The following is a 27,501-nucleotide window of genomic DNA, read 5'->3' on the forward strand; positions in this document are numbered from 1 at the left end:
CGTCGTAATGGATTAAATCATATGAATCATAGGGAGTCGTCATGTGTTGCACTGCATCTTTTTCTAGGCCCAACACAGCAGATGAAAACCGTACCTCCATGGTAAACTTTGAAGTGGCGTCCAACAATAAAGTAAGACGTTTTCACGTCCAAATTCAAAACAATGATATTTGGGAGCAATTTTACAGATGCGTCAACTGGAATCTAATGCGAAATTCTTCGTAGATGTCTTGAAATGATTGAAATTTTATGGAAAGTTGAGTTAATCCTATTTGACATTTGTAAGAGATTTCCTGTTGACTCGGAATATTATTTTAATAATGTCAAACAGACAGGATTAAATTTGAAGGAGCCGAAGAAAAATATCTTTTCAATAATACTCAGTACCTACCGAAACAATATTACAGCAGTAAACACTCGACCTGACCTAGATCGGGAACTCAATTAGGAACCTTCTTCTAGTGACATTATAGCCAGGAAAAAAAATCAACCACTCGAATTAACATTTCACCAGAGCTGTAGAGGAAAACCAAGAAAATACTTTCTTCGCTATAAGCACAATAAAATCCAACTTCAAATGGCAACCCCAGGTCTATTAAGTACAGGTTTTCGGTACAGGCTGTTCCGTCTGTCTGTCGTTGGTTGGTTGGTTGCTTTGGAAGAAATCCGTTGGAGCGTTTCACACATGGATCGTTATTTCACTTTACATTCGCTCTGAAGGTAGGATTCCACAGTTAGCTGGTGGTAGCAGGCGGCTGCTGAGAATGGTGAAGGGATCAAACCCCAGCAACTGGGATCATTTCTTCGTTTGTCGACTGAAGCGAATAGGCTACTGGGATGGGACACAGACACATGTACGTACGAGCGACTCAATAGCATCTCTGTCGTCGTTGTCCTTTGATGGAATGGAATTTTCCATCGTTTTTTTACCTGTGTCCTTTTTTCCTCATATTTTTAAATATGCTTGAATTTAAGTTTAATCTCATTGTGGATTTTTCCCTCACTCAACCAAACGAGAGAATGGTAGCGGAGAAAGCTAGGTAACATGCCTTTGCCTGATGTTCGTTCAATGAGACCAGTACGGAAGGCTACTTTCGATGGAAAAGTTTCAACGATACCAAACATGCTGGTACCTTTTGATGCTAGAGCAGTACCGTTCTGATTCGATTTCCAGTCCACAGAGAGCACTGTTTGATGGATCCGTTTTGGAATACCGGAGTTCGCTCTCGCACGCTAGCGAATTAATCTGCAAGAAAATTCGATTATATTTCCCATCGGTAGCATTTGAGGGAACATAGTAGGCACTTCTTTGCATTTATGCCTGGTGGAACGTATTCAAATGATTACGTCTTGGTTCAGTTCTTCATAGAGGAAAAAAAAATCATAGGCGTATAAAGGACCGGGTAAATCGAAGTAACCATTGATATCGAACGTGGAATGATTTTTTTCCTGCGAATCGTGGTAGGAAGCATTCTGCCGGGGTTGGTCTACTGTGTGATATCGACGATGAGCGTAGGTTATTCGAAAATAGCAAGAAACCTCGTCCTCTGCCGAGGACTTCACCTTCGCCTCTTGGTTCAACGAATACATTTGCCTTTATTCGTTCAATTTGCTGCGAATTGAACGACGATGGTTGGAAGGTTTTTTTTCCCATTATTGTGTATTTTGGTTGGTAGATTTGTTGGCCAATGAAGGGAAAGGTGCGTTTTAATAGAGATTTAGTAGTCACAATTTTTATGTTCTGCTGATTGATGGTTTCTGAAAAATAAAACGTTTATCTCTGCAGGTAACAAATTTTATGAGATCCTGCTATATATTGCTTCTAAATTCAGCACTGGGTTCTTTGAATCATCAAACCTCTGCTATCGATCAGTCAGTCCCATCAGGAGGGTTCTGATCTGTTCGACCCATCATTGTGATATTTGGGAAACACCATCTTCCGTTTCCTAATCACGTTTTTCGTGTTAACCCTCCGTTTGGTTGTTGTGGCATTTGTGGGTGAAGGAAGAATGCTGCCGCTTCCATTTCCCGGAAAAAAGTAGCCTACACCAGACTTTCCAGGTAGAGGCATATGAGCGTTCGTTTTCCAGAATAGAGCCGATTCCAGCAAGATACTAACCTGAAAGAAGAAAAGAATAGAAAGAAACACGTTTTGAATAACCTCATTTTCATCGCTATCCTGTTACTAAAGGTGAGGCCTGCTACGATCGAATCGACAGGTGCGGATTGGGGGAAATCATGCACAAAAATTTCAGTGCGTGTGAATGCAAACCTTCTGTTGAGGCAGTCTAGAATCTAGGCATTCTAGGTTCGGAATACAAAAGCGAAGAGTCTGGAGTGTGAATTGTAGTGTGGTGGGGGGTTGAAAACGACGGGCAAAGGTGACTCGAAGGAAAGCGAATGGGTGTAAAATGAAATGAAAGCTTTTGGCGCCTCCATCGAGCACAGCTTTCGCCTAGATTCGTATTGGGTGAAAGGAACACGTATTGGTGCGTGCCTCATCGCTGCCCTCCAGGGATCCACGGTTGTAGCTGACAGGGCTGCAGGCTTTGATTGGATTGATACCGAAGGCAGTGGAAGCAACGGAGAAGAATATGAATGACGGTAACCTTTGGGGTGTTTTTTAACATGTTTTGGACGAGCACAAGATTTTCGATGTTGTGTGCCGTGAATACATTTGTCAATTTAGAGTTGATTTTTTTTTCGAGGGCTACGCGAATTCTGGCAGGTGAGTGTTGTTGAGGTTTTCCTTTCACAGAGATTGAATCTGCGCGAGTGTTAGCTTTTGAAAACGTTTTATTGTGTCGATAATGGAAAATATTGATTTACATTTTGGGAATATTTAGCCCAAGAGTCATGAAGAGAATTCAAATGTTAATCGAAATATTTCCATGCAAAGTTTATGAACCTTCCTTAATACTTCGTTCAACGGTTGATCTATTGACAAGGGCACGTTCTACGAATCATGCCTAATTTATGTTCAGTCTACTTTTGACGCACAAAGAAAGTATCGAAAAAAAAAACTCGGAACCATAACCTATTACTACGACAGCACGAACAACAACAACAACACCAGCAACAAGGGCGGCAAATAATTTATTGCCATTAACCATTGATGCTGTTTTAATTTATGAAAACCGGAAATTTTCGCTTGCTCTTAAGCTTGGATGTAAAAATTTTTCGTATGCTGAAAGAATTTTCCGAAGAAGAAGGGCATTTACGCACGAACTGTTGCAAACTTTTTGTTCGAGCATTACGCGGGTCATGGCAATAGAAGTGATACAAGTTATGTAGAAACAGACGAAAGCACATGGGATGATTAAAAGGCACGAGTTCGGTAATGAAATTTTGTTGTTATTTATGACTTTGAAGCTGCCTTCAGGATGAGTGCTATTTTACTGGCTGCTATCGACGTTGAACGGTGCGAGATGCTTTCGAAGAATGCATAAGTGGCTTACGAAATTGTTGAAGTTTGGCCCAGAATGGAATTTATAGAAAGTGTTGCGGCATACTGACAGTAAGTGTCAAAAAGAATCGACCAGTATGGGATTATTAGGACTTTTTTCCCGTTTTAAATAATTATATTTAACGTGATATGTCGAATGTTCTATTTCAGGTACAGAGAAACTTCTGGAGTTAACCATGGAAAGGGTTGTAACATAAAAATCGACTAAAGACTGTCCCAGAAAATATGGACGCAACCAAAAACCACTGCCATTTCGCAATGGTTCAGAATCTGTCCATTTTTATGGCTGCGTCCTGTTGTTTACACTCTTCTCTAACCACTTTTGCAGTTGTTTATTCGTTTTCATTAGTTTGTTTCGAAAAGGGTGGATTTTCAGCAGAACAACGTTGAAAAATTGTGTACAAATGGTGCACAGAACGCGGACTGTCACTGAGTAAGATAGCAAAAATGGAAGGAGTAAGTGAAAAAGCCGTGCGAAATGCAATCCAGGAAGTTCGGTGAGGATAACACCTTTGAGGATAAACCGAGAACGGGTCGAAAAAAAGGTTGGATAAACGTATACTGCAGGCGTTCGAGCAAAAGAAGGAGGTTTCAGTTCGGGATGTGGCCAAAAAAGTGGGCACTTCGAAGTCAAATGTTCTTCGTGCTAAAGAACGTTTGAATCTTCGAACCTATAAAAAGCAGAAACAACCAAAACGTAATCCGAAACAAGAAGCATCGATCAGTCCGAGGGTTCGAAAGCTGTACAATACGATTCTTGCTGGAAATTTGAACTGCATAATCATGGACGACGAAACCTACATAAAACTCGATTACAAATCCTTGCCGGGACCACAATATTATACGGTGCGAGGAGGGTAAGTGTTAAACCAGTCCGAGACATCGATTGAAATCGAAAAATTTGGTAAGAAAGCTATGGTCTGGCAAGCAATTTGTAGCTGCGGTAAGATTTCGAAACCCTCCATAACCACTGTTTCAATGAACAGCGAAATATACATCAAGGAATGTTTATAAAAACGACTTCTACCCACGATTCGAAGCCACAAGCTACAAACGAAAAAGCTAATAGTCATTTAAGCACTAGAAAAGGATTCACAGGTAATAAATTTTCTTAAATAAAAAAAAACAAATTTCAAGTTAGTGTGAAATCGAGCAGTTCAAGTAGTTTAATTTTCAAATTTCGGTAATGGAAACGTTGAGGTCATGACGAAGTATTGCAAAATCTATTTGAAATCTTTGAAATCTCAGAATTGATTTTTTCTCGGACTGAAGGCAAAGCCTTGGTATTACATTCCTTCTGTGGAATTTGACCAGATTTCGCAACCAAAGCATATCGTACAAAACCATTACATGGCTGGTGCTACGATCCTACAAGTACTTAGAATCCTTTCAGGTCGACAACTGGCTTGTAGGATTAGATGAACTATACATTGAGTCACCAACCCTGGCGGTCTCTTCGGACTGAAGCATGAAAATGAAAATGAATGAAATCTCGGTTTGAAAAGTTTCCATAATAGATCTTCATCAAAGTCTAGACAGTTGCCCTTGGATGTGATTAGTGCGAACGTTATAATTCATTCTTGAGTCGTGTCAATGTTTGTTGATAAAATTAGCAGAAAACTTAGTTCACTAAATCTCGTTGCAACTCTTTATCTAGGAGAAGAAGTGAATCGTCAGTGCCGTTTGGCTCACGAGTCACATCTTCATTCGTTGTTTCAATTGTAGTTGTTCTGTCCTTTAGTACAACTTGGAATGTCAAGTTTGGAGTTAATTCCAGTGGGATTGCCTTGTTTTATAATGTTGAATTTGATGTTTTAGCGAATGAAGAAACCACACAATCTCGATCCGCTCGCTTTCCTCGGAGATGACTGAACCGATTAAAATAATATTTGGCTCGTCTTAAAATTATTATCTAGTTATTGTTAAAGTACAGTCGGCTCATCGCGAACACTTCCGATCCTAGGGATACAATGGTAAACAGTTCGGAAAGCCTTATAACTGTACATAAATGAAGCATCGCAGCTCACGCAAATTGCTCGCAAGTAAAATTATGTGATTTGAAAAGTATACGGTTTGGAATTTAATGACAATTCATAGCGACTGCGACTTAAACCGAGAATCATTGGATCACAAAATACGTCCGTCATTCACCTTAGCCATAGAAGCACTCATCTACTTGGCGCCGAACGCAATTTTCAGGCGGAGCTTGTAAAATTCTTTCAAAATGGACATGAAGGCATTATTTGTGGGATTATATGCGAAACAAAGAACTATCTTGGATAGCCTTAATTGGCACAGAGACAGATTTTTTTTTCTGTGAATCTATGGAAGAAAAAGTTTTGGAGTAAATCAAGGTTGTTCTGATTATCAGTAATTGATTTATTGAACTTATGAATATGTCTGGAATACCTTTTGATATGTTGAATTCATTTTTTCTGAGTTAGTCAGTCTTCGAAGTAAAGTCAGAAAAAAAACAGACTTTAAAAATATTTACTTCAAAACACCTATTGTCTCATCTAAGTCCGCCTTCTAAAAACACTATGTTTTAATTCGATTTGTCGTTTTGTAATCACTACACAATATTGGCGAAGAAAATGGAAATATCACTGCGGTACCTCATGTACCTCATGTAGCTCTGACCGACCGAGAAATTTTGAACAATAGTGAAGGCTGATTATCGGAAAATGGGAGGAGTGTAAAAATCGGTTCAAAATATCAAGCGTCAAGACAGGGATGGAAATAAGCATACTTTTTGATTCACAGTGAATAAAAATAGTCAGTATTACCTTTTCATATAACGTATTTATTGTAGACATTTCAATGATAAATTTGTATTTTACTTAGAATTTGAAAATGTCTTCCTCGTTATCAGTATCACTGTCTAATTCGGAATCCACATTTCAACAAAGTTATGCTCGTTTTGATGCTATTTTGTGTTCAATCAACAGGTTTGACGTTCAAATGACTATCACTTACGGTTCCGATGATATAATGGGATAAGTGATGTAAACGTCAGAACTGATTACCGCTCGAATTTCTCGGATATGGATTATCCGATATCAATGATTTCAGGCTCGTTAGGTGAGTTTATTTCATCCGTCGCATCGCAATTCCATGCTTCGTGATGTATTTGAAATTTATTCACCAATACCGTCGTGGTAGAGTAATATAATCAATATTAACAGCTAACAATATTAACATACATGCGGCGATAAATAATAATTATAATGATAAGGAAAACACGTTCAATCACAAAGCGTGCTATGCAGCTGATAAATATTACTCTATTTATCTTGAATATCGCACACACAGAAGTAACAGGAGTGCAGGATTTTGCTATGCCAATTCAAACGCACCATTCATACGTTGCGCTCCTGTTAATCATGGAAGTAAAACAAAGTCCTTTGTCGCTATTTCTACTTTTCTACTAATTTTGCATTACTGTTAAACTAACATTATCAATGTGATTACGATCCAAACTGATTATTTTCATTAAACCGTCATCTAGTGTTCATTTTATAACGAACTAAAAAATAGGTTGCAAAATCGAACACGATTTTTTCAAACGAGAACATATGTTAAAACTTCATAAACCGTGCCGTAATGAAACCCCACTTCCCCATTATTTTTCCCCACTCTGGTGATAAGGACTGTTAAAGAAGCATTCCTGAAAGTAACAAATTGACAATTTTTCCCCAATTTGAGCACCCTAATTGACAAAAATTATTGATGCACATGCTCCTTTAATATTCCTTATCATCCGTCACTTAACTTGCCAAGGATACAAATTTGTCACTTTTTCTACAATTTAAAAATTATTATTGATACGCTCTATCCTTAGTTAAAAATTCCTGTAGGATTACTGTTGTAACTAATTTTCAAACTCATCGGGACCAACGATTCTAGAAGTAAATCAATCGGCACTCATGTCTGAACTTGTTCATATATGATTTTCTTCCACAATGCTCAAAGCTGATCGAATCGTCTAGTGATTTGATCTTACAGGAATCTGTGCTAATAGTAGCTCAAAATCACTACCGATTTTGTGTGACGGAAGATCAGTATTGATTTTGATCGTTGTGATTCATAGATCTCTGATCAACTGTTCTTAAAAGGATTAAATCAGTAGAGGGGGAAAGTGGGAAAAATCACAGGCGAGCATCCTCGCTAATGATTATGGTTTAATGATTATTTGACGTTGATTTTTCCAGCCCTGATTCAAGAGTGTCTTCGAAGATAACAGTTTCACTGCCTGTAAAGTTCAAGAATTCAACTGCAGGATCTTTTACATATGGGTATCGCTTTCTAATTTGATGCAAATACTAAAAGAAATTATGCCTAGAATATTCTTAGATTCTCATCGAAGCGTTCTATCAAATGAGCATAAAAATTAAACTTGTCACAATATTTTGAATACATTCCTGATTCTGTTCATATATATGACACAGAGGGTAACTTGAAATGTATGTGCGAGACCAGTTTTGAAGATTTATAACCTTTTTTGTCTTCATTTATTTGCCAGTTTTAATTTTCTTTGGTGGAACTTTCTGATCCCGAGAGGTTAATAACCATAAAGTTTAAAGCCACATGATTCCGGAATTGCGGAATCGGAAGTTGGATCTGAATGAAATTCAATTCATAATAGCTATGTTTTGAATCTAAGTTCGTGGGCATCGATCGATTTTGGAGTTATAAACCACAATAATTTTAAATTTTTCCATCGTGATTCAAATGAGCGATAAGAAAAAAAAATTTTCTGCGCCCTAATACACATATTCAAGCTAACATGAAAAGACATAAATGAAACATTAATTTCCAAAGCTTTTTATCAAAAAATCGCTGTGAGCTGAGTTTGAAACATAGCAGATTTCAAAAAATGATTGAGCGTTATAATGGCTGATAATTGCAACTTATCATTGAAAGCCCCTTTGAGTAGTTTTGAATAACCGAAAAACTTGAGCAGAAAACGTTTAAAGATATTTTTAATGCAAGAACCGAGCAAAAAACTTTGAATAACCGGATAAAATCTTAGCACTTTCAGCGCAAATGTGTTGATTTTTGCATGGAAACTTTCTACGTGTTTCCCTCGGCTCCGGGATTCATTCAACGTATTGAATGTTGTGTATTTTATTTAACAGATTTGAAGTCGTTTGTTGTATTAATTAAACGGGTGCGCTTGCAACCCACTATTTAATCTACAAGTTGTTTGAGATTTACATTAGAAGAATTAAGTGGTAGATTTCTACCTGTTATACTGGCATAACTGACATTAGAAGAAGATGATGACGAGGTCGATTTACCTGTCAATAAATTGTTTTCGTTAGAAGACGAATTGGAAGGCGTACCAGTTTTTTGTTTTAAATTCGAAGAAATAAGTGCCTTAGAAGAATTAGGCGTGGCATTCGTAACGGTTTTTTTGATTTTCAGGTATGTTCTGTAAATTTAAGGTCGTTGATTTGACTTGTTGTCTAAGCGAACGAGCGTTCAAAATTTTTTCCCTGACAGGACATTTCAAATAATTGTCGTCTTTCGAATGCGATTTACCACAATTCAAACACCGTATATCCATATGACAATTTTTGGTTCCATGGCCGAAGCCTTGGCAACGACAACATTGCGTTAAGTTTGCAATACGATTTTGCCGTTTATAATGTTCCGAATGAATTTTAATGTGGGAAATGAAACGTACTTTTCAAATTGTTTACGTCACTTCGATTGAAGTGTATTAGGTAAAGTTCATGGGAAATTCAAGAGCGTGGTTTAGAAGTACCATTCGCTCTTTTTTTCATAAGTATTTCTTGGGAAGGGGCAAAACCAAGCATTTCTTTTAGTTCATTTTTAATTTCATCGGTACTTTGATCATTTGATAAGCCTTCCAAGACAGCCTTGAAGGGTCTGTCTGATTTTATATCATATGAATAAAATTTATGAAGTTTCTCGGACAAATATCGAATAAGACCTTCGTAATCTTCCAATCCATCAACCAAGACTCGACATTCTCCTCTTCGTCCGATTTGAAATGAGACTTTTACTTCCGGGAGAAAAGTAGAAAGCTCAGTACGGAATGATTTGAAGTCGGAAATCATCACCGTCACTGATGGCATAGATTGATGTTTCTTCCCAGAACGACAAGCGTCCATTTTGGGAATTTTTGAAGAATTTTCTTCTATGTCACTACAATCGGAAGCAGGAAGAATCTCGTAAATATTGTTAGAAGGCGTAGAAGCCCGTCCGTTGTCTTTTATTTTTACATTCAGATTCTAGAAGATCGTGAATGTTATTAGAAAAATGTTGAATAACGGATTGTGATTTATTCCGTATTGAATTATTTTTAGCCTTAAGCTTGTTGCCTTTCCGGTTGGACGCAGGCGTTTTTGAAATGAATGAAAACTTAAATTAAATTAACTAGGCTAAGTTAGTCTTCGATTAGACTTCTAGTTTGGAAAAGTCTTGATAAAGACTGATTAGTTCGAAGAATAGTTCTTTAAATAGTTAACCTTAAAAAAGGCTGATTAATTTCTTAGTCACTCTAATATCACTCTTTGTATAGCCTTGAGAAAGGCTGACTAGTTGATAGTCTTTAAAAAGACTGTTAGTGATTCAGGTAGCCTTGAAAAAGACTGAAGCCTTGAATCAATGAAACTCTAGGTAGCCAGAAAAAATTTCCAGGAGTCAAGAGCTATACGCGAGCGGTGCGAACGACTGTTCAACACCGACTGACAATCGGAAATCTTGATTTACATTTTCGTGCGCAAAATGGGCTTATTTCCACCTCTGCGTCAAGAACCAAAGGAGAAAAGCTTGTTCAAAAATTGATAGCAGAAATCAAGTCGAAGGTTCGAAAGTTTGCGCGCGAGAAAGAATTTTTTGAATGATGATGTGATGATGTATGATGATGATACAAAATTTATTTTCGGTCACGCTATAGTAGAAAACTTCCAAAACCGTGTGGTTACATCATAATCTCGTTATCATATGTACAAAACAATAAGCTTATACAGTATCAACTCGACGCCGAAAAGCAGGCACATTGCGAAACTTTCACACCCGGGCTAGTTGATTCTGCATTTAACTAACAAAGTAGGCTTGTGTATGCATTCGCTATTGAGGCCAGGAAAACGAATGAAGTTTTCCTGCTTTCAAGGTAACCGAAAGCGTCCCAAGGCAATCCAACGGCTCATCGCCTACCACGATTGAATAAGAAAAAAAAAACCCATACAAACAGCTGATACACCTTGCGCACGGTGGTATAGATTTTAAAGGGAGGAGGAAGTTCCTGGGGTACACTGACTGAAAAGAAGTTGATTGTTTATTCGCACCTCTCCGGCCGGGTTCCCGGGTTTCATTTGGAAGGTTGTTTAGTCGGTCGGTAGTCTAAACACTGGAAAGAGAAGGTGCCAATTCCAACGGTATTACGGCATTGCATCAACAGTGGCTCGTTCTGCTCGGTTCTAGACCCAACCAAACACTGACGGCTTGCCAAGGTTGATTGATGGCACGAATGAATACCAGCACAGAATGCTTTGCCGCGCACGCAGTGAAAAAGATGATTTTTCGCTCTCTGGTTTTGACGTTGGCTGGAAAACTTACAGAAAAAGTTCATGTTTCGAAACATTCTGTTCCCGATTCTGGGTTACGGGTTTTTCAGCAAGAGCAAAAGAATGCCGCAATGTAGGGGGAGAAATCGGTAACCTGCGTACTACCCGAAATTGCCAGTCAGCTCTTGGTTTTGCCGAATGCTTTACTGAAATGGAGCTGATTTGATATTACGGAAAAGTATAAGTTAATGGGAATTTGGCCGAGAAAAATTACGTCACATTTTTTTAAACACTGAACTGCTAACAACTTAACACATATTTTTAATCGGGATGAAAGAATCAAGTTAACAGTTTATGTTCGGGGCAATATTTCGTTTTTCGCACACGGACACCTGATTGATGGTTGAAAAGTGAATACTACTTTAGCATTAAATTTTGTTTTGATCACTTATTTTCAAGCATTAGTGTTGAATTAAAATTCTTTTCAATATCTCACTGAAATAAATATAAAGAGAAATAAATATAACGAGAGAAATTTACATATTCCATCCTACATGGATGGAATCCTCGTATGTGTTGCTCTGATAAACACATTGATAAAAGGGTAAAATGTTGTAGGCATCTTTGCTTGCTTCTTTCTTTTTAAACGAGCCCCAATGGAGGCTAATTTGTCACTACCCAACCCTTCGACCTCTATTCAAAAAAGGATGGACTAGGGGTAAATAGTCTGCTTCGTCCTTTGTTTTCATACGACGTTTAACCTTCACAGATCGGTAGCCGGCCTTGCTCGTTTCCCGATGATGATGGGTTACCCGGCCATGTTTGCTAGTGTCGACAAAAAAAGGGATCCTAATGCGATTGGCTGCCAATCCTGTTTCGTTGGTTGGGTTTTCTGCTTGCTACCATTCGGGAAAAAAAACAGGCACTGATTTTATATTTGATTCATTCAAATGTTAAATTCGATTTCCTGTCATCTTGCCGAAAGAAAAATCACCTGACTTTCATAGAAAACCTTGCCCGAGGGAAGTCGAAAAGTTGTGAAAGCCCACACGGTGACGGATGGAAATAGTCTGTTTTCGGTGTAGCACCCGTCTTTAAATTTTATCGATTCATTTACCGAACGAGTAACGGAGCCGTCGACGTAAGCAGAAACAAAATTGGAAATGTTAGATCAGATAAGGATAAAATACTGATTGAACTGAATGAGCTGAGCAGAGAGTCAAGAGAATTAGATAATCTTTTCTATGTCTTTTGGCTGTGGTGCAACATATGTCGATTGTTTCGAGCTCAAATATATAACATTTTTTCGTAGGAGCTGTGGAATAAATTAACGAAAACTTTACAATGACTCTAATTAAATAAAAAAAAACAATGCTTTGTACACTCTGAAGGCTTTCCTTCTTTCCACAATCAAGTGATTTATCAAAAATTGTACAGAAAAGTGCTCAAATATTGTACAAAAAAAGATTGAAAATGTATACAAAAAGTACTCAGAAAGGTAGAAGATAAAACAAGAAAGAAGATCGGAGGAATATGGAAGAAGTAAGTAAAAAATCGAATACAATGCAATACTACCCCAATTCGTTCTGGAAAATCAAGCGATTTGTATTTGTATGTTTTTAATCAGAATATTTTATTCGTCATCCTACTATTGCTAGGAGTTATATTTCGAAAACGAATTGTTCCGGGTGACTTGTTGAGTTTCCAGTTAGTTAATCATGAAAGCTTTGGGCGAGTGTGATTTTCCACAAGAAATTACATTTGTTTATTTCAATGAAATCGCCTGAAACTAATTTCAAAGACACTTGCACGATTATTTACGAATCCCAAAAAAAAAAGATGATTTTATTCTACGGACTCTACAAAAGGATGCGGTAGTTTTTGCTATCTAACTAATGCTAACGGTCAGTTCTTTCTGCGTTTGTATCATTCGATGGATGATTTATCATTCCTTTCGATTTATTCATATGATTTTACAGTGGCATTGACAAAGCATCTTTCGCAAAGTAAATTAATTCGCCTGTTATGAGTTGCATTTGTGTAGTGGAAGTATCGCTTAAAAGTGTAGAAATTTTAATATTATTCGTTTCGAGTGTAATTTTTTATAGACATTTCCACAAAAGCTTTTCATTGCCCTCAACACATTTTTACAAAAGGTAAGATAACCAAATGCTCACAAGCTCCTATCGTATGTCATATGATCAATAGAACTGTGCGGTAATAGCAGAATGCGAGGGTGTGAAGCAGTTTGCATGTAATAATTCATTTGAAATGCGTAAATCTTGAAAAATCTTTCAATTAGGTGTCAAGTATTTCGGCAGACGTTCTTCTACTGCAGTATATTTGAACCCTTTAATGCGGATTTAAATAAGCATTAATTTATCTCGAGTTTTTGTCAATTTGGTTTCATAGATTAGAATTTTTCAACTCTTCCTCAAACAATTCCACGCATAAAACAAAATACGTCTTATGGGTAAGGATATTTTTTTTTCAAAGATATTTTTATTTAAGCACAATGCGGTTAGCTTTATGACGCCAACGGCATTCCTCCCAGGTGGCGTTGGTACATAATGATAGTGGCCGCATGATTTTCCTTTCCTCGAAGATCCGACGGGTTGCCCGCATGTTAGTCATCGACGGCAGTGATTCTCCGTGGGCGGTTGTGATGAAACTTATAAACAAAAAACTTGTGTGAATCTTCCGGGTGACGTGGAAACGTATCGGAAATTATTTGTAAAGGAAAAATAAAATTTTCTGCTTCACCCCTAAATTTGTGGTAAATTTATGCATATACCAATTTTGACTATTTTTACGTTTCGTCTTTTACTCTTTAAAAGTTTGCCTAGCGGTTTATGTTGAGCCGTCAGGTCACGGTAGCAGTTCAACATAAACTGCTACGCACTGATGAGGAAACGTAATACCGCTGATTTCTGTACAACGATGAGGTGACAGACATGTTTTGCGCATAGAATGATTGTACTGTGAAACGAAACAACTCAAAATTTAACTTAATTTCCCAGTTCCGATGATCGATAATTTAGAAAAAAAATTTGCGGTTTGAAGTGTATTACTAGCAACTAATTTATGACAGATATAATTAATGTCTCAGTCAGTTATGGTTCTAAATGGCAGCTTAGAGAATTTTGATGTCGATTATTTCATTTCGGATTTCAATATTTTAGTAAAAGATACCATCAAAATGCTGTACGGGACTAATTTCTGCCATCTCAGAAGAGCCAAATTGTACAATTTTCTAATATATTAAACAGTGATTGTATATAAACGATTTTTAACACTGTAGCGAATTTAGAACTGTGAAAATTGCAAAAAACTGATCAAATTATCTTAGATTTGCACTACACTGATGAATTTAATTTTTGATTTACAAAGAAGCAATCTTTAGGTAACTTTTAGAGCCATTAGAAGGGCTGATTTTGCATAATGTTACACATTGTTATCCATTTTCCGTTGTATTTTGCTTCAATGCAAACGACCACCAACAGGATGATAATCGATCTTCTTTGCGCGAAAAACCCAAGCGAAAGTAAAGAGTTTTCCGCGTTGTTTTCAAATTATCAGAAAATTTAATTTTTGAGATAACCCACACTGTTCAAAGTCTTATTCTAAATTCCTGATCATATTTTCGATGAAATAGTGAAAGAATTATGTTGCTGCCTTTAATACAAGTCGAGATATTCACGATTAAGTTCTGCCCATTTTTCCATATGGCTTATTTTGAAAAGGTGCCCCATAGTAAAGTAAGTCGTATTCACGACAAAATATAAATATAAAATGGAGGAAATATGAAAGGCTGTTTGGAACTAATTTTTGGAACACGAGAACTATTTTTTATGCAACGACCCTGATTTCTACCAAAAAGGTGATGAATCACTTAATTTTGTTTGTAAATTTGGCCGAGTTTTGCCAAATCCGCATAAAGTTCAAGGTGTTCAGTCATAATTTCTTTTTCACCCGCATATTCACGATAAAAATAAGAGCGCTTTATGCTATTAACATTGATTCTCAGAATAGTGAATAAATCTACGATATTATTAGTATGTAAACATCAAAAACGGCATGGGGAACACATATTCCAGAAAAATTCTTTCAACGTAACACTTTACTCATCACGAAATTTTCATAAAAAGGATTATGTTCATCATAAAGCTGAATTTAAGGCTTGCTTCATTTAGAATTGGAACAAACTTTTGCTTATATTGTGGCGCTGCTGGTGGATGGATTTGGAAGCTCTTGGCGTCCACGTGTCGGGAATTTTGTCAGCTTCACGTATGATTTTTGACATTCCGAAAATCGACTGTACTTTGTAAACAATCAACATGGAAGCCGAAAGAAGGAAAAAAAATTGTGCACAGTTATTTGGAAAATCCATTGTGGTCTGCATCTAGGCTAGCTAAACAGCTGAATTTGCCCAGAAATACCGTATGGCGCGTTATCAAACGGTATAAGAAAACATTGACGACGATTCGGAAGCCTCAAGCCGATCGTCGGAGTCGAACTGACGACCGGAAATTGCGTGGTAAGATTTTGAAGACGATTAAGAGGAATCCTAATCTGTCGGACCGTGATTTGGCCAGAAAATTCGGTGCTGCCCATAGTACCGTGAGGAGAACTCAACTCCGGGAAGGAATCAAGTCGTATCGAGCTAGCAAACAGCCAAATCGGACAATGAAACAGAATAGTGTGGTCAAAATTCGTGCTCGGAAACTATATGACCAGGTGCTGACCAAGTTCAACGGGTGTCTTCTGATGGACGATGAAACCTGTGTCAAGGCTGACTTCGGTCAAATCCCAGGTCAAAAATTTTACTTGGCAACGGCTCGGGGGGATGTTCCAGCCAAATTTAAATTTGTTTTTGCCGACAAATTTGCAAGAAAATTCATGATTTGGCCGGGCATTTGCAGCTGCGGCAAAAAAACGAAAGTTTTCGTTACAAATAAGACAATGACATCGGAACTATACCAAAAAGAGTGTCTCCAAAAACGAATTTTGCCGTTCATTCGATCCCACGACCATCCTGTAATGTTTTGGCCAGATTTGGCAAGCTGTCATTACAGCAAAGCCGTTTAAGAATGGTTTGCAGAGAAAGTGGTCCAGTTTGTTCCGAAAAACCTTAACCCACTCAACTGCCCCCAGTTCCGCCCTATTGAGAAATACTGGGCAATCATGAAGAGGAGACTCAAGGAAAAGGGAAACGTTGTCAAAGACATCAATCAGATGACGACCTGGTGGAATAAGATAGCTAAAACGATGGACGAAGAAGGTGTGCGCCGCCTACTAAGCCGTGTTACAGGAAAAATTCGAGAATTCCTTCAAAACCGTGACGAATAATTTTATCCGTATTTTTTCTTAAAAGTATGAAGAAAACGCTACATTTGTATAAAAAAAGATCTTGAATACAATAATAAATAACTGAAATACAGGCAATTGTCTTTGTTCCAATTCTATTTGAAGCTAGCTTTAAAACCTTCTTGAATTTTAAATCATTCCGAAATAGATTTGACATAGGTTTGATGCTTCACTTTGCTCCATAAATCTTATGATAAATGGTCTACTGGACTGAAATATAATTTCGTAACGGTTTGATTAGAATTTTGAGGAGTTTAAAGTTGTTATGATGCTATATTTATGAAGTAACACTGAAAACTATTACAAGTATTTCTTAAATTGAATATGTAACTATGGTACGTGTTCTGCTTCAATTTACTCACCATGAAAGACATGATACGCTGTTCTCTCTATTCATACCCAAAATAAGACTCTTTCTAAACAATTTAAAAACAAGTTTCCATCCAATGGCATTCAACCCGATGATACAAGACGAAGTAATAAGAAGATTTAGAGTTTCCAGAAGTGAATATAGGGGACCAATGTGATAAATGGAATTTCGATAGGTCATCAATAAACAGGATGATTACACAATTGGTTTATTGATGTATTAGATATTTAATCACATGTGCATTCAAAATATGAATCATTATGTTTTCAAATCCGTTTCAACAATAAATTTACTTGTTATTGAATAGAAAACAATTACTTAATAGTACTGATTTTCTGTACAAATATGAATATACTGTCTTCCTTATTTGTATTTCAAAACTTCACCAAATTTATGAACATTTCTTGGTTTGACTTCTTTTTGAAAATATGCTACAAAGTATATAAGTTTTATGCTGCTTGTTGGCATTTTACCAAGATTTTTTTTTTTCAAAATAAAACGAAGATTGTTTTTATATTTGATACTCAGAAGAATGAAATATTGTTTCATGAGTTTACCATCTCTCGGCAATGGCGCTGGTAGCAGTAAACAGTGATGTGATTTTGAACAGTACAACGATAAATGACCGTAGTACGAAAATTTATTTCTTCATTGTCTTCGACTAGAGGTGACCTATCGCACAGATTTTTACACTTATGTTAACTTAAAAATATTATTTTCGATTTGAATGTGTCTTTGCTCATATTAAAATCAAACAACAGACATCCATTGGGTTGTTTTGGCCATACTGTGTGCGATGAAGTGAGCGACGAAGAAATTCCGTTCTTCGCAATGATTATTCCGGAACGTTAAAATTAATTCTTTCCAGTAGTATGGGGCAATCAATGTTGTCATTCAGTAGGTCGAACACGAAGAGTTGTTGAAGGAGTATTCGTCTGTTTTGTAAAGTAGGTAGGTTGATGAGAGCACAGAGATTCTCGTAACGAGATAGTTGAGGACGATTTATCCAAGGTAGTCTTCGGAGTGCGAATCGGACGAAGCGCTTCTACACCCTTTCGATCCGATCGATGTGAACACTGTGATACGGAATTGTAACTCCATACTGCATACTGGAGCCCAAATTGTGATACGAAGCCCAAATTGTAACTCCATTCTCCAGAATACTGCGTACTAGTGCGATGTAAACTGACTTGAGGCAATACACGTCGTTGAAGTTTTTTTCGTTTGATTAGTCCCAAAACTGCATAGGCCTTCGCAGTAACGAATGAAAACTGTTCGATGGAAGCAGTAGCAGGTATACTCAAAGAATACGTCGGCAAACTACTCAGGAACGATTCTGACAAAGGCGGTGAGTTGTTACTTAGCACGCTTTGAAAGAATGACGAGAATAGGTTGGCTGAATCCGAAACTGTCGACGAAGATTGGTGACGATAGTGGACACTGACAGGAATTCCACGGGAAGAAGTTTTATTCCGCTAATGAGAGCAAAATTGTTTCGGGTCAGCCTTCAAATTGTTCTCCATCCGTGAAACGTACAGCCAAAAACACGATGCGTTCAATAATTCAAATTGGTGTTCCAAATCACGAACGAGCAATTTATCATCTAGATTTTTTGTCCGGTAAAATTATTTGCGAGCTTTCCTTAGACGATTCCTGAGATTACGCAGCTCTCCATTCCACCAAGGTTGTTTGTTATTGGATTGACACCTGCGTTTTCTTCTAGGCACGAGATATCGAAAAATTGCATCTAATTCATAATAGAATTTCTTTATTGCTTCATCCAAAGTGCCATGCGCCAGTATCTCCACCCAGTTAATTCGTATAATTTCAGCACTTAACTCATGAAAATTGCACCGATTGAAATCGTAGAATATTTCTGCATCGTCAATCATGTGCACGCATTGAGGAACTTCAATTTTTAAAATGAAAGGAAAACGGTGGTGATCTAGTTTCATTAGTGGCGATGGTGGTGCTAGAATTTCGCAATCATTGGCGCAACTAACAAATGCTTGGTCTAGCAGTTTTCCATCCAGGTTCGTTAAAAAGTTAATTTGTTGTAATCACCGTTGTATCATGATGCTCGCCTGATACCACCGTGATTCAGGGTGATAGACATGTGATTTCATGGTATCGAAAGTTCAGTGAGTCCGCGGGAAACACCCCAGGCTACGAAGACCTGGTGTCCCAAGGGTGTGATTGGCTGGTTTCGGAAATTGATGGTTTGGATACGATTGGAAAGAAATAGGACATTGGATGCAAACCGGAGTATTGGTAAGATCGGAAAATGTTAATTGTTCTTACAAAACTGAAGAACATAAACTAAATACACGTCGATTGCTTACCAATTTAAAATTCTTCTGTAATGTTTGAATCCATTTGATGCAAACATTGCATTAGGATGGGTCTGGTGAATGGAACAGAGATTTGCTCTGTATACGAGATGGGCCATCAGAATTGAATCGATTGAATTAACTACTCCTTGAGTCCTGGATTAAAGTCATTTGCATGTATACACCAAACATATGAGAACATGATTGCATCTGGTTTGCAACAAATGAACTATTTAACGAATGAAAACGGTAAACTGCTAGACCTGGTTTTTGTAAGCAATGCTGGTGATATCGAATTATTAGAACCTTATTGTTCTAGCTTGATAAGACTAGATCGTCATCATCAACCGTTTGTTTTGACTATTGACGTTTTGGTTAACTTTTCGATGAATGATAGCGTGGAAAAAATTTATGATTTCAAACATTGCAATTTTGATTCTCTGAATGCAGGAATTTCTTTTATCAACTGGTTAGAGATATTAACTTTGGGCTCTTCAGATGACGCTGTGAAGAGATTCTAGGATGAATTGGACTCAATTTTTCAACGGCACGTTCCCCGAATCAGACGTGAGAATATTTTCCCTGAATCGTGGAAGAAGGCTTTAATTATACCAATTCACAAATCCGGAAACGTGCATAATGTAATGAATTAACGGGGAATTTCTATTCTGAACTGTTTTCCAAAAGTTTTTGAAAGCATGCTGTTGAACATTCTCTACCCTGCAGTAAAACACATAATATCTTCGGATCAACACGGTTTCGTCAGGAATCGCTCTACTACAACAAACCTGATGAGCTATGTGTCTTCGCTTATTAGCAAACTTGAAAAACGTCAGCAGATCGATGCAGTAAATGTAGACTTTTCAAAGGCTTTCGACTGTGTTCCACATCAACATGCAGTAGAGAAGCTGAAAAGAATTGGCTTCCTCGATTGGTTAACCAACTGGATCTTTTCATGTACCTTTCAAATCGTAGTGCATCTGTAAGGCTTGGTTCTTCGTGTTCAGTAAGCTTCAACATTACATCTGGAGTTCCTCAAGGAAGCCATCTCGGGCCTCTACTTTTTGTACTTTTCATCAACGACCTCTGTGACAGACTTACATCGTGTAAACTCGTATATGCGGATGATTTAAAGGTTTATCGCATCATAACAACTCTGGTGGACTGTTGTGCTCTGCAGATGGATATCGAGAGAATTCTAACATGGTGCCGTAAAAACGGTATGGGAGTGAACATCATTACTTTTGCACGAGTACGATCTCTATTTGTGTTCGAATAAACTATGAACGCTGTCCCTATAAAAAGTGTAACATCGGCCATGGATCTTGGTATTATTCTCGACAGTAAACTTCGATTCACAGAACACTACTCAACCTTGACAGCAAAGGCATATGCAGTATTAGGGCTCAACAAATGCAATACTCGCGACTTTACGGATATCTACTGTTTGAAGTCACTGTACATCTCTCTGGTTCGTAGCATTCTCGAATATGGAGTTACTGTGTGGCCGCCGTACCACTCTATCCACATAGATCGTATCGAACGAGTACAAAAGAGCTTCATCAGATTTGCGCTTCGGCAACTTCCTTGGCAAAATCTTTTACAACTTCCTGCGCTCTCATCAATCTTCCCACTCTACGAAATAGGCGAATATACTTGCAGTGACTGTTTATATTCGATTTGATATCGCACAACATGGACTGGCCTGTGCTGTTGGCCGAATTAGATATCAACGTTCCTGGTAGATTACTAAGGAGAACTGAATTTTTCCGTCCTGTGGCTCATCGAACGCAGTATGGACAAAACAATCCAATAGGTGTTTGCTGTCGACGTCTTTTTCCTGTGAACCGCTGCCAGATAGTGGCGCTGCTCAGAATGTGTGTGGCCAAATGACGCAGAGATCATTAGTTAGATAGGGTCAGGTCTGGTGAATATGTCGTCGAGTCTAAAAACTTTCTTTTTCCGTTTTCTGTCTGATTTTTTGTCATGAATACGACTTACTTTACTATGGGGTGCCTTTTCAAAATTAGCCATATGAAGGAATGGGCAGAACCTAATCGTGAATATCTCGACTTGTATTAAAGGCAGCAACATAATTCTTTCACCATTTCATCAAAAATATGATCAGGAATTTAGGATAATATTTTGAACAGTGTGAGATAACCACAAGCAACTCAAATATTAAGTTTTCTCAAACTTTGAAAACAACGCGGAAAACTCTTTACTTTTGCTTGGCTTTTTCGCGTAAGGACTACGATTTTGAGGTAGTCAGGCACATATCTTCAACATATCTTCAACTGACTGCGTATAAAAGGGGAACCGTGGTCGAAATTTGATAATTTTTTCTTGTGCGTTGGATGCAAGCAGACGTCGTGGGACCAGCAGCTTCGGAGAGTGCACCTTCTGCGTGGTTAAAAACCTCAAACACTCAGGTTGCAACTCTCATTTAGACTTCAGTCGTCAGGTGGAGCAGTCGGCAATGAAAGCAGACCTTTTGCGTGGTATAAAGCCTCAAACGCTTAGGTCGTGCTTTCATTTGAACTTCAATCGTCGGGAGCAGCGGTCGTCAATAATGAGAGCAGTTCTCATTTGCTTTTCGGTAGTCGTAGCGAGAAGTCGTCTTCAAGTTTCAGATTTTAGTTCCGGAATATAGATTTAGAGTTCAGAGCCTGCGTGCTAAAACTGGATTCTGGAACCATATTCCGGAACTGATTTCAGTTTCTAAATTATAGTTTTAGAATTGCAACTGTTCTCTGAGTCGGTTCTGGGTTCTAAATTTAGTTCTTGAACTCAGGTTCCTTGTTCTAGAATTCTTCTTTTTAGAACCATGTTTTGGCCTTACCTTGGTGTGTTCCGGTTCAAAAAAAAAACGTCCGAGGCCAAATATGCGGACAGTTCTCCTACCTTTCCTTTCAGGTCTCAACTGCAGCAGTGTATCAACCGGCAAGTGCATCTACAGGTAAGTAATTCCCATGCAGATAGCCAACCAAAGACGAGGATCGCAGCACCAGGTAAGTAAAACGATTTCAGCACTTTTACTAAATCAAACTATATTTGACTACTTTTACTACTTTTACTACACTACATTTACTACAATTTACACTTTGGCCTTGGTGGCCGACCTGCCGCAATGAAGGTTGAACTGAACTGAACTACTAAAAACGAAACCGATTATGTGATCACCAATACATACAATGAGTCGGTCGACTATTCTACCTTGCCGTGTACAGTTCTTGACTTTATGCGCAAAGCGGCTCATTTAGAAATCATCCAACCTAACTTCTCGAAGAGGATTGATACTTGTATAACAGTTACAGTACGATACGTAAACATTAGCCGGCCACCTAAATTTGTTTACAAATTTATATTCACACATAATGGTAATGTTTTTTTTTCAGAGCTAAATCCTTTAAATTCAGTTAAGTGGAACAATTTGTGTCTTCTGTAGTGGATGCTGCTACCCCTTGAGTATCTGCGTTAATAGAGTGACGAAATCTTCGTACGATAGTTTACATTGACCGATCGTTTAGATCAACGAAGTTTTTTGCTGTTTTTACTGCTGCTTCCCATAGCCCTCCGAAATTGGGTGCTCGAGGGGGTATGAATTTCCATTGAATGCCTCTATTGACACATTCATTGACAATTTTTTCATGACTAGGTTTATCGTTGAGCATATGATACAGTGCCAGTAGAGTATTTTTTGCTCCCTTGAAATTAGTTCCATTATCGGAATGAATTTGTTGAGGCAAACCACGACGTGCTATGAAACGACGTAAAGCGGCGATAAATGCGTCTGTGGAAAGATTGCAGACCAACTCCAAATGCACGGCTTTAGTAGCAAAGCAAATAAAAACAGCTATGAATGCTTTTTGCGGGGATGCTCGGCGATGTACTGGTTTCATATAAAATGGGCCGCAATAATCCACTCCAGTGATCGTGAATGGTCTACTGGGTACAGTACGAGTCTTGGGAAGTTGACCTACGGGCTGAGTAGCAGGGACAGGGCGGTGGCGAAAACATATGAGACACTTACGACACACAAAATTAACCAAGTCTTTACCACGTAACGGCCAGAACTCTTGCCGAATCGATGCCAATGTCATACGAGGGCCTGAATGCAATGTGAGGGTGTGATAATGCTGTGCGATGAGGCGAGATAGTGGATGCTTACTTGGGAGAATCATAGGGTGCTTGGCTTGGTATACTTCTTCGGAGTGTTGAAGCCGGCCACCGACACGAAGGATTCCATTAGTATCAATTATTGGACGAAGATATTTCAATGCTGAATGTGATGGAAGTGGTCGCTTGTTTTTTAACGCCTTCAACTCTTCGTGGAACGTTTGCTGCTGCACACCTTTGACCAATGCTTCTTTGGCTGCTTGCATTTCTTGTGTTGTGACAAATATATCAGTTGGATGTTTAAATTTACTCTTACAAGCGTTTACGAAGCGTAGTATATAGGCTGTAACACGTACTAGCTTTAGAAATGACGAATATCTCTCATATAGACAGTCTACGGTCGAGTTTTGTTGAACTACTAGTACGGTTTTTCTTCTCTCTAGAATATCTTCTGGCGGAGGTTCTGGATTATGGTGTTCAGGCCAATTTTCCTGTGATTTTTGGAGCCAAGCTGGGCCTTCGAGCCAAATCATATTTGCGATGAAGTTCCTTGGTAGCATTCCACGAGATACATAGTCGGCCGGGTTTTCGACTCCTTTGACGTGGTTTCAGTTATGTCCTCGAGTAAGATTTTGTATTTCAGAAGTGCGATTTCCGACGAAAGTCTGCCAAGTGTTGGATGGTGCTTGTATCCAGTGTAGAGTGACGGTGCAATCTGACCAAAACCAGCAAGAAGTTCCTTCCATCCGTAATGCTGCTGAGACCCGGGCGTATAGTTTGGCCCCCAAAAGAGCAGCACACAACTCCAAGCGAGGTAGAGAAAGCCGTTTGAGTGGAGCTACACGAGATTTTGATGATATGAGCGTAACCTTGATTTCGCCATCCTTGTTGGTCGAACGCGCATAAATACAAGCTCCGTATGCCAGTTCCGAGGCATCGCAGAAAACGTGAAACTGAGTATCCGTTGGTTTGGCTAGGAACAAACATCTTGGTATCTTAAACGATCTCAACTCAGGTAACTGAACGTAGAACTCTTCCCATCTAGCGTTTACAGTAACGGTAACTGGATCATCCCAACCAACGGAAGATAACCAAAGCTGCTGCATGTGTATCTTAGCCCAAGCTATAACAGGTGACACAAGTCCAAGAGGATCGTATAACTGAGCTATCGCCGAAAATATCTTTCGCTTTGTCCATTGCTCGCCATGTTTGATATCGCGAACGTCGAAGCAAAACTGATCTGGTCCAGTCTCCCAGGCAACTCCTAGTGTTTTCACCTTCGGTTCCTTTTCAAAATGTAGAATGGTGGGTCCTTCCGGGGCAATTTCCAAAGCTTCTGAGATATTTGAGTTCCATTTTCGAAGCTGTAGTCCTGCTTCCGCCATTAGTGTTTGTACACCGAATCGCAATCGCTTAGCATCTTCAATAGATTCCGCTCCCGATAGAAAATCGTCCATATAAAAATCTTCCGCTACTGCAACAGATACTGATTTTTGGTTTCTCGCACTGTTCAAAGCCAACTGCTTAAGCACTCGTGTTGCCAGGAACGACGATGGAGAAAGACCGTAGGTGACAGTGAGAAGCTCATAAACCTGAATCGGCTCTGATGGGTTGAAACGCCAGACAATTCTCTGCAATGGTGTATCTTCTGAATGTACGCGTATTTGCCGATACATCTTTTCTATGTCGGCAACCAAAGCGACAGCGTGTTTGCGGAAGCGTATCATTAGATCTAGCAAATCATCCTGTATTACCGGTCCAGTAAGAAGCGCATCATTGAGAGAAAAATTCGTAGAAGTTTTTGCTGAACCATCGAACACGACTCGCACCTTTGTTGTTGAGCTTGATTCCTTGAAAACTGGATGATGAGGAAGGTAACAAACTGGTTTTTGCTCTTCCCGTAAACCGTCCACTGAGCCGATGAGCTTCATATGTTCCAGATCTAGATACTCTTGCATGAATTCACAGTACTGCTTCTTCAGTTCGGAGTCCTTCGTCAACCGCCTTTCCAAATGTTGAAATCTTCGTATTGCTGCATCCTTCGATTCTCCAATCATTTCGTGGAAATTCATATGCTTTGGATAGCGCACTACATATCGCCCGTTTGTATCACGACTGACCGTATTCCGGAAATGTAGTTCACAATCTTCCTCTTCTTGGGTCCGAGGCAGCGTTTCCGATAGCTCTTCGATTGTCCAAAACCTTTCGATGGATTTATTCAGCGATTTTGTTACAGCTAAGTTGCAGCTCACTGTTGATATTCCACCGTTCCAATCGGATTCACCTGCTGCAACCCATCCGAAAACCGTGTTGACGAAAACTGGAAGAGTATTGTCGATCCTACGAATTTGTAACCGACCACCATCCATAAGATGAAAATCGTAATAAAACTGTGAACCAAGTACCAAGTCAATTGGACGCGAAATGTAGAATTCAGGATCAGCTAAATCCATATCGGACGGTGGATTCCAATGCGCTAATGGTATAGACGTAGATGGCTGATTGTCTGTTACCTGCCCCAAAACCAAGAATTCCATTGGCAACGAAAAATCTAGCGTACGCGAGCTAACAACCGTAGATACTTCCCAAGAAATATGCCTTCTTGTTTGTCCGATTCCGCTAATTTCCACTTTCTTGTCGCTACGTTGAAGTTTGAGAAGTTGACATAGTCTTTCTGACATGAGATTTGCCTGTGAACCTGAATCCAGCAACGCCCTAGCGAGATGTGTCCGTCCCCATCTATCCTTCACTTTCAGTATCGCCGTCAGCAGGAAAATATGCGATCCTGTGACCCCCATCGCCATATTAGATGATATAGATGCGACCGAACTAGAAACCAAACCACCAGAGTTCGACGCAGCCCCAGAAGTCGATGGAGACCCACCAGTCTCAGTTGTACCTGCCGCAGAAGATGAACCAGAACCAGGAAATCCGGGATGAAGTAAAGAATGATGCTTCTTAGAACAGGTTCTACACCGATATTTCGACGGACAATCTCGTGCCAAATGATTACGTCCCATACAGTTACTGCACAATCTCTTAGAGTTGGTGATCTGCAGTCTTTTATCAACTGGATACTTAAAAAAGTCGGACATCTTGCAATAGAATGTTGCTCGGAACATACAATGCAGTTTGGACCCGAACTTTCAGTCGCCGCGTTGACCGATACCTTCGCTGGTCTGTATTTAGCACCGGTCGGAGAAGACAAATAAGCTGAACTTGAAGAGTGTTGATCCACAGAAACTGCATCAAGCACACGTGTCTGCTTTTTCAGAAAGTTTACTAATACGGCAAACGATGGTTCATCGTCACCTGAAGCATGCTCCTCCCAGCGTTTTTGAGTAACGTCATCCAATTTTGAAACCATGAGATGAACCAACATCGCACCCCAGCCATTCGTTTTTTCGCCCAATTGATCTAGAATTTTTGTATTACGCTCAAAACAGTCTATGATGTCGTGAATAGCAACAGCGGATTCCTTTTTTATCTTCGGATACTCGAATAAAGCGTTCAAGTGTCTCTTTTTTTAGTAAATACTTGTTGGAAAACCTAGCGACCAATGCATCCCAAGCCACCCTGTAATTCGCATCACTCATCGGATATGAATCGATTAGTTTTAGAGCATCGCCCTTAAGAGAAGCCCGCAGGTAATGAAACTTTTGGATACCACTCAACTCGGAAGACGAATCTATCAGGGCTCTAAATGTGTCGTGAAATGCAAGCCATTTTTCAAAACACCCATCAAATTCAGGCAAGTTTATTTGTGGTAAACGTACGTATGTATGCACGCTCGCCGATGAAGCTACAGCTGTATTATGTGTCGTATTATGCGTTACCGTTTGTGGTAATTTGCCTACCAGCCCTGCTCTTACCTCGAAGTATTTCTCCTCGAACTCCTCTCGAACAAGTCGGTGGCCTGCGATGTTCTCCTCGTGATCTTCAGCACTCTCGATTTCGCACTGAATTTCCTCGAATTCATCCCATTTCGTCTCTAGCTTCTCCAGTCGAAATCTAATTTGATTTTCGTCCGGTGACTCCGTGCTCATCATGAACCTCTCCATCCGAAACAAAAAATCGACTATACTGTCTCTTATATGAATCTTTGATTTCATCTTTTTGCCCATAGTAGACGTTCAAGACCAAATTTACAAAAAAATGATGCAGCAAACCAGATAATTCTGGAAAATAAACACCAGGAAAGCACCTCGCGAGAGAAATTTAGTGTGTTGGACAGGTACTCACCTTGTGAGCCTGTCTACCAGGCCTTGTATGTCAAAACAGAAAAACTTCGCGAGAATCAAGAATCAATATT

At 39.0% G+C, this 27,501-nt stretch overlaps 1 protein-coding gene across 1 annotated transcript; it reads right to left on the bottom strand.

The window, feature by feature from the left end:
* Positions 1-2,454: 2,454 nt before the first annotated feature.
* Positions 2,455-27,235, bottom strand: LOC131438301 (uncharacterized). The gene is made up of 3 exons (XM_058608205.1): positions 27,062-27,235; positions 23,910-26,266; positions 2,455-2,608 (listed from the first exon to the last, which is right to left on the bottom strand). Exons 1-3 carry the CDS (start codon positions 27,233-27,235, stop codon positions 2,455-2,457), a joined length of 2,685 nt encoding a protein of 894 aa, XP_058464188.1.
* Positions 27,236-27,501: the final 266 nt, after the last annotated feature.

Source organism: Malaya genurostris, chromosome 3 (genome assembly GCF_030247185.1).
Source record: "Malaya genurostris strain Urasoe2022 chromosome 3, Malgen_1.1, whole genome shotgun sequence".
Lineage (NCBI taxonomy): Eukaryota > Metazoa > Arthropoda > Insecta > Diptera > Culicidae > Malaya > Malaya genurostris.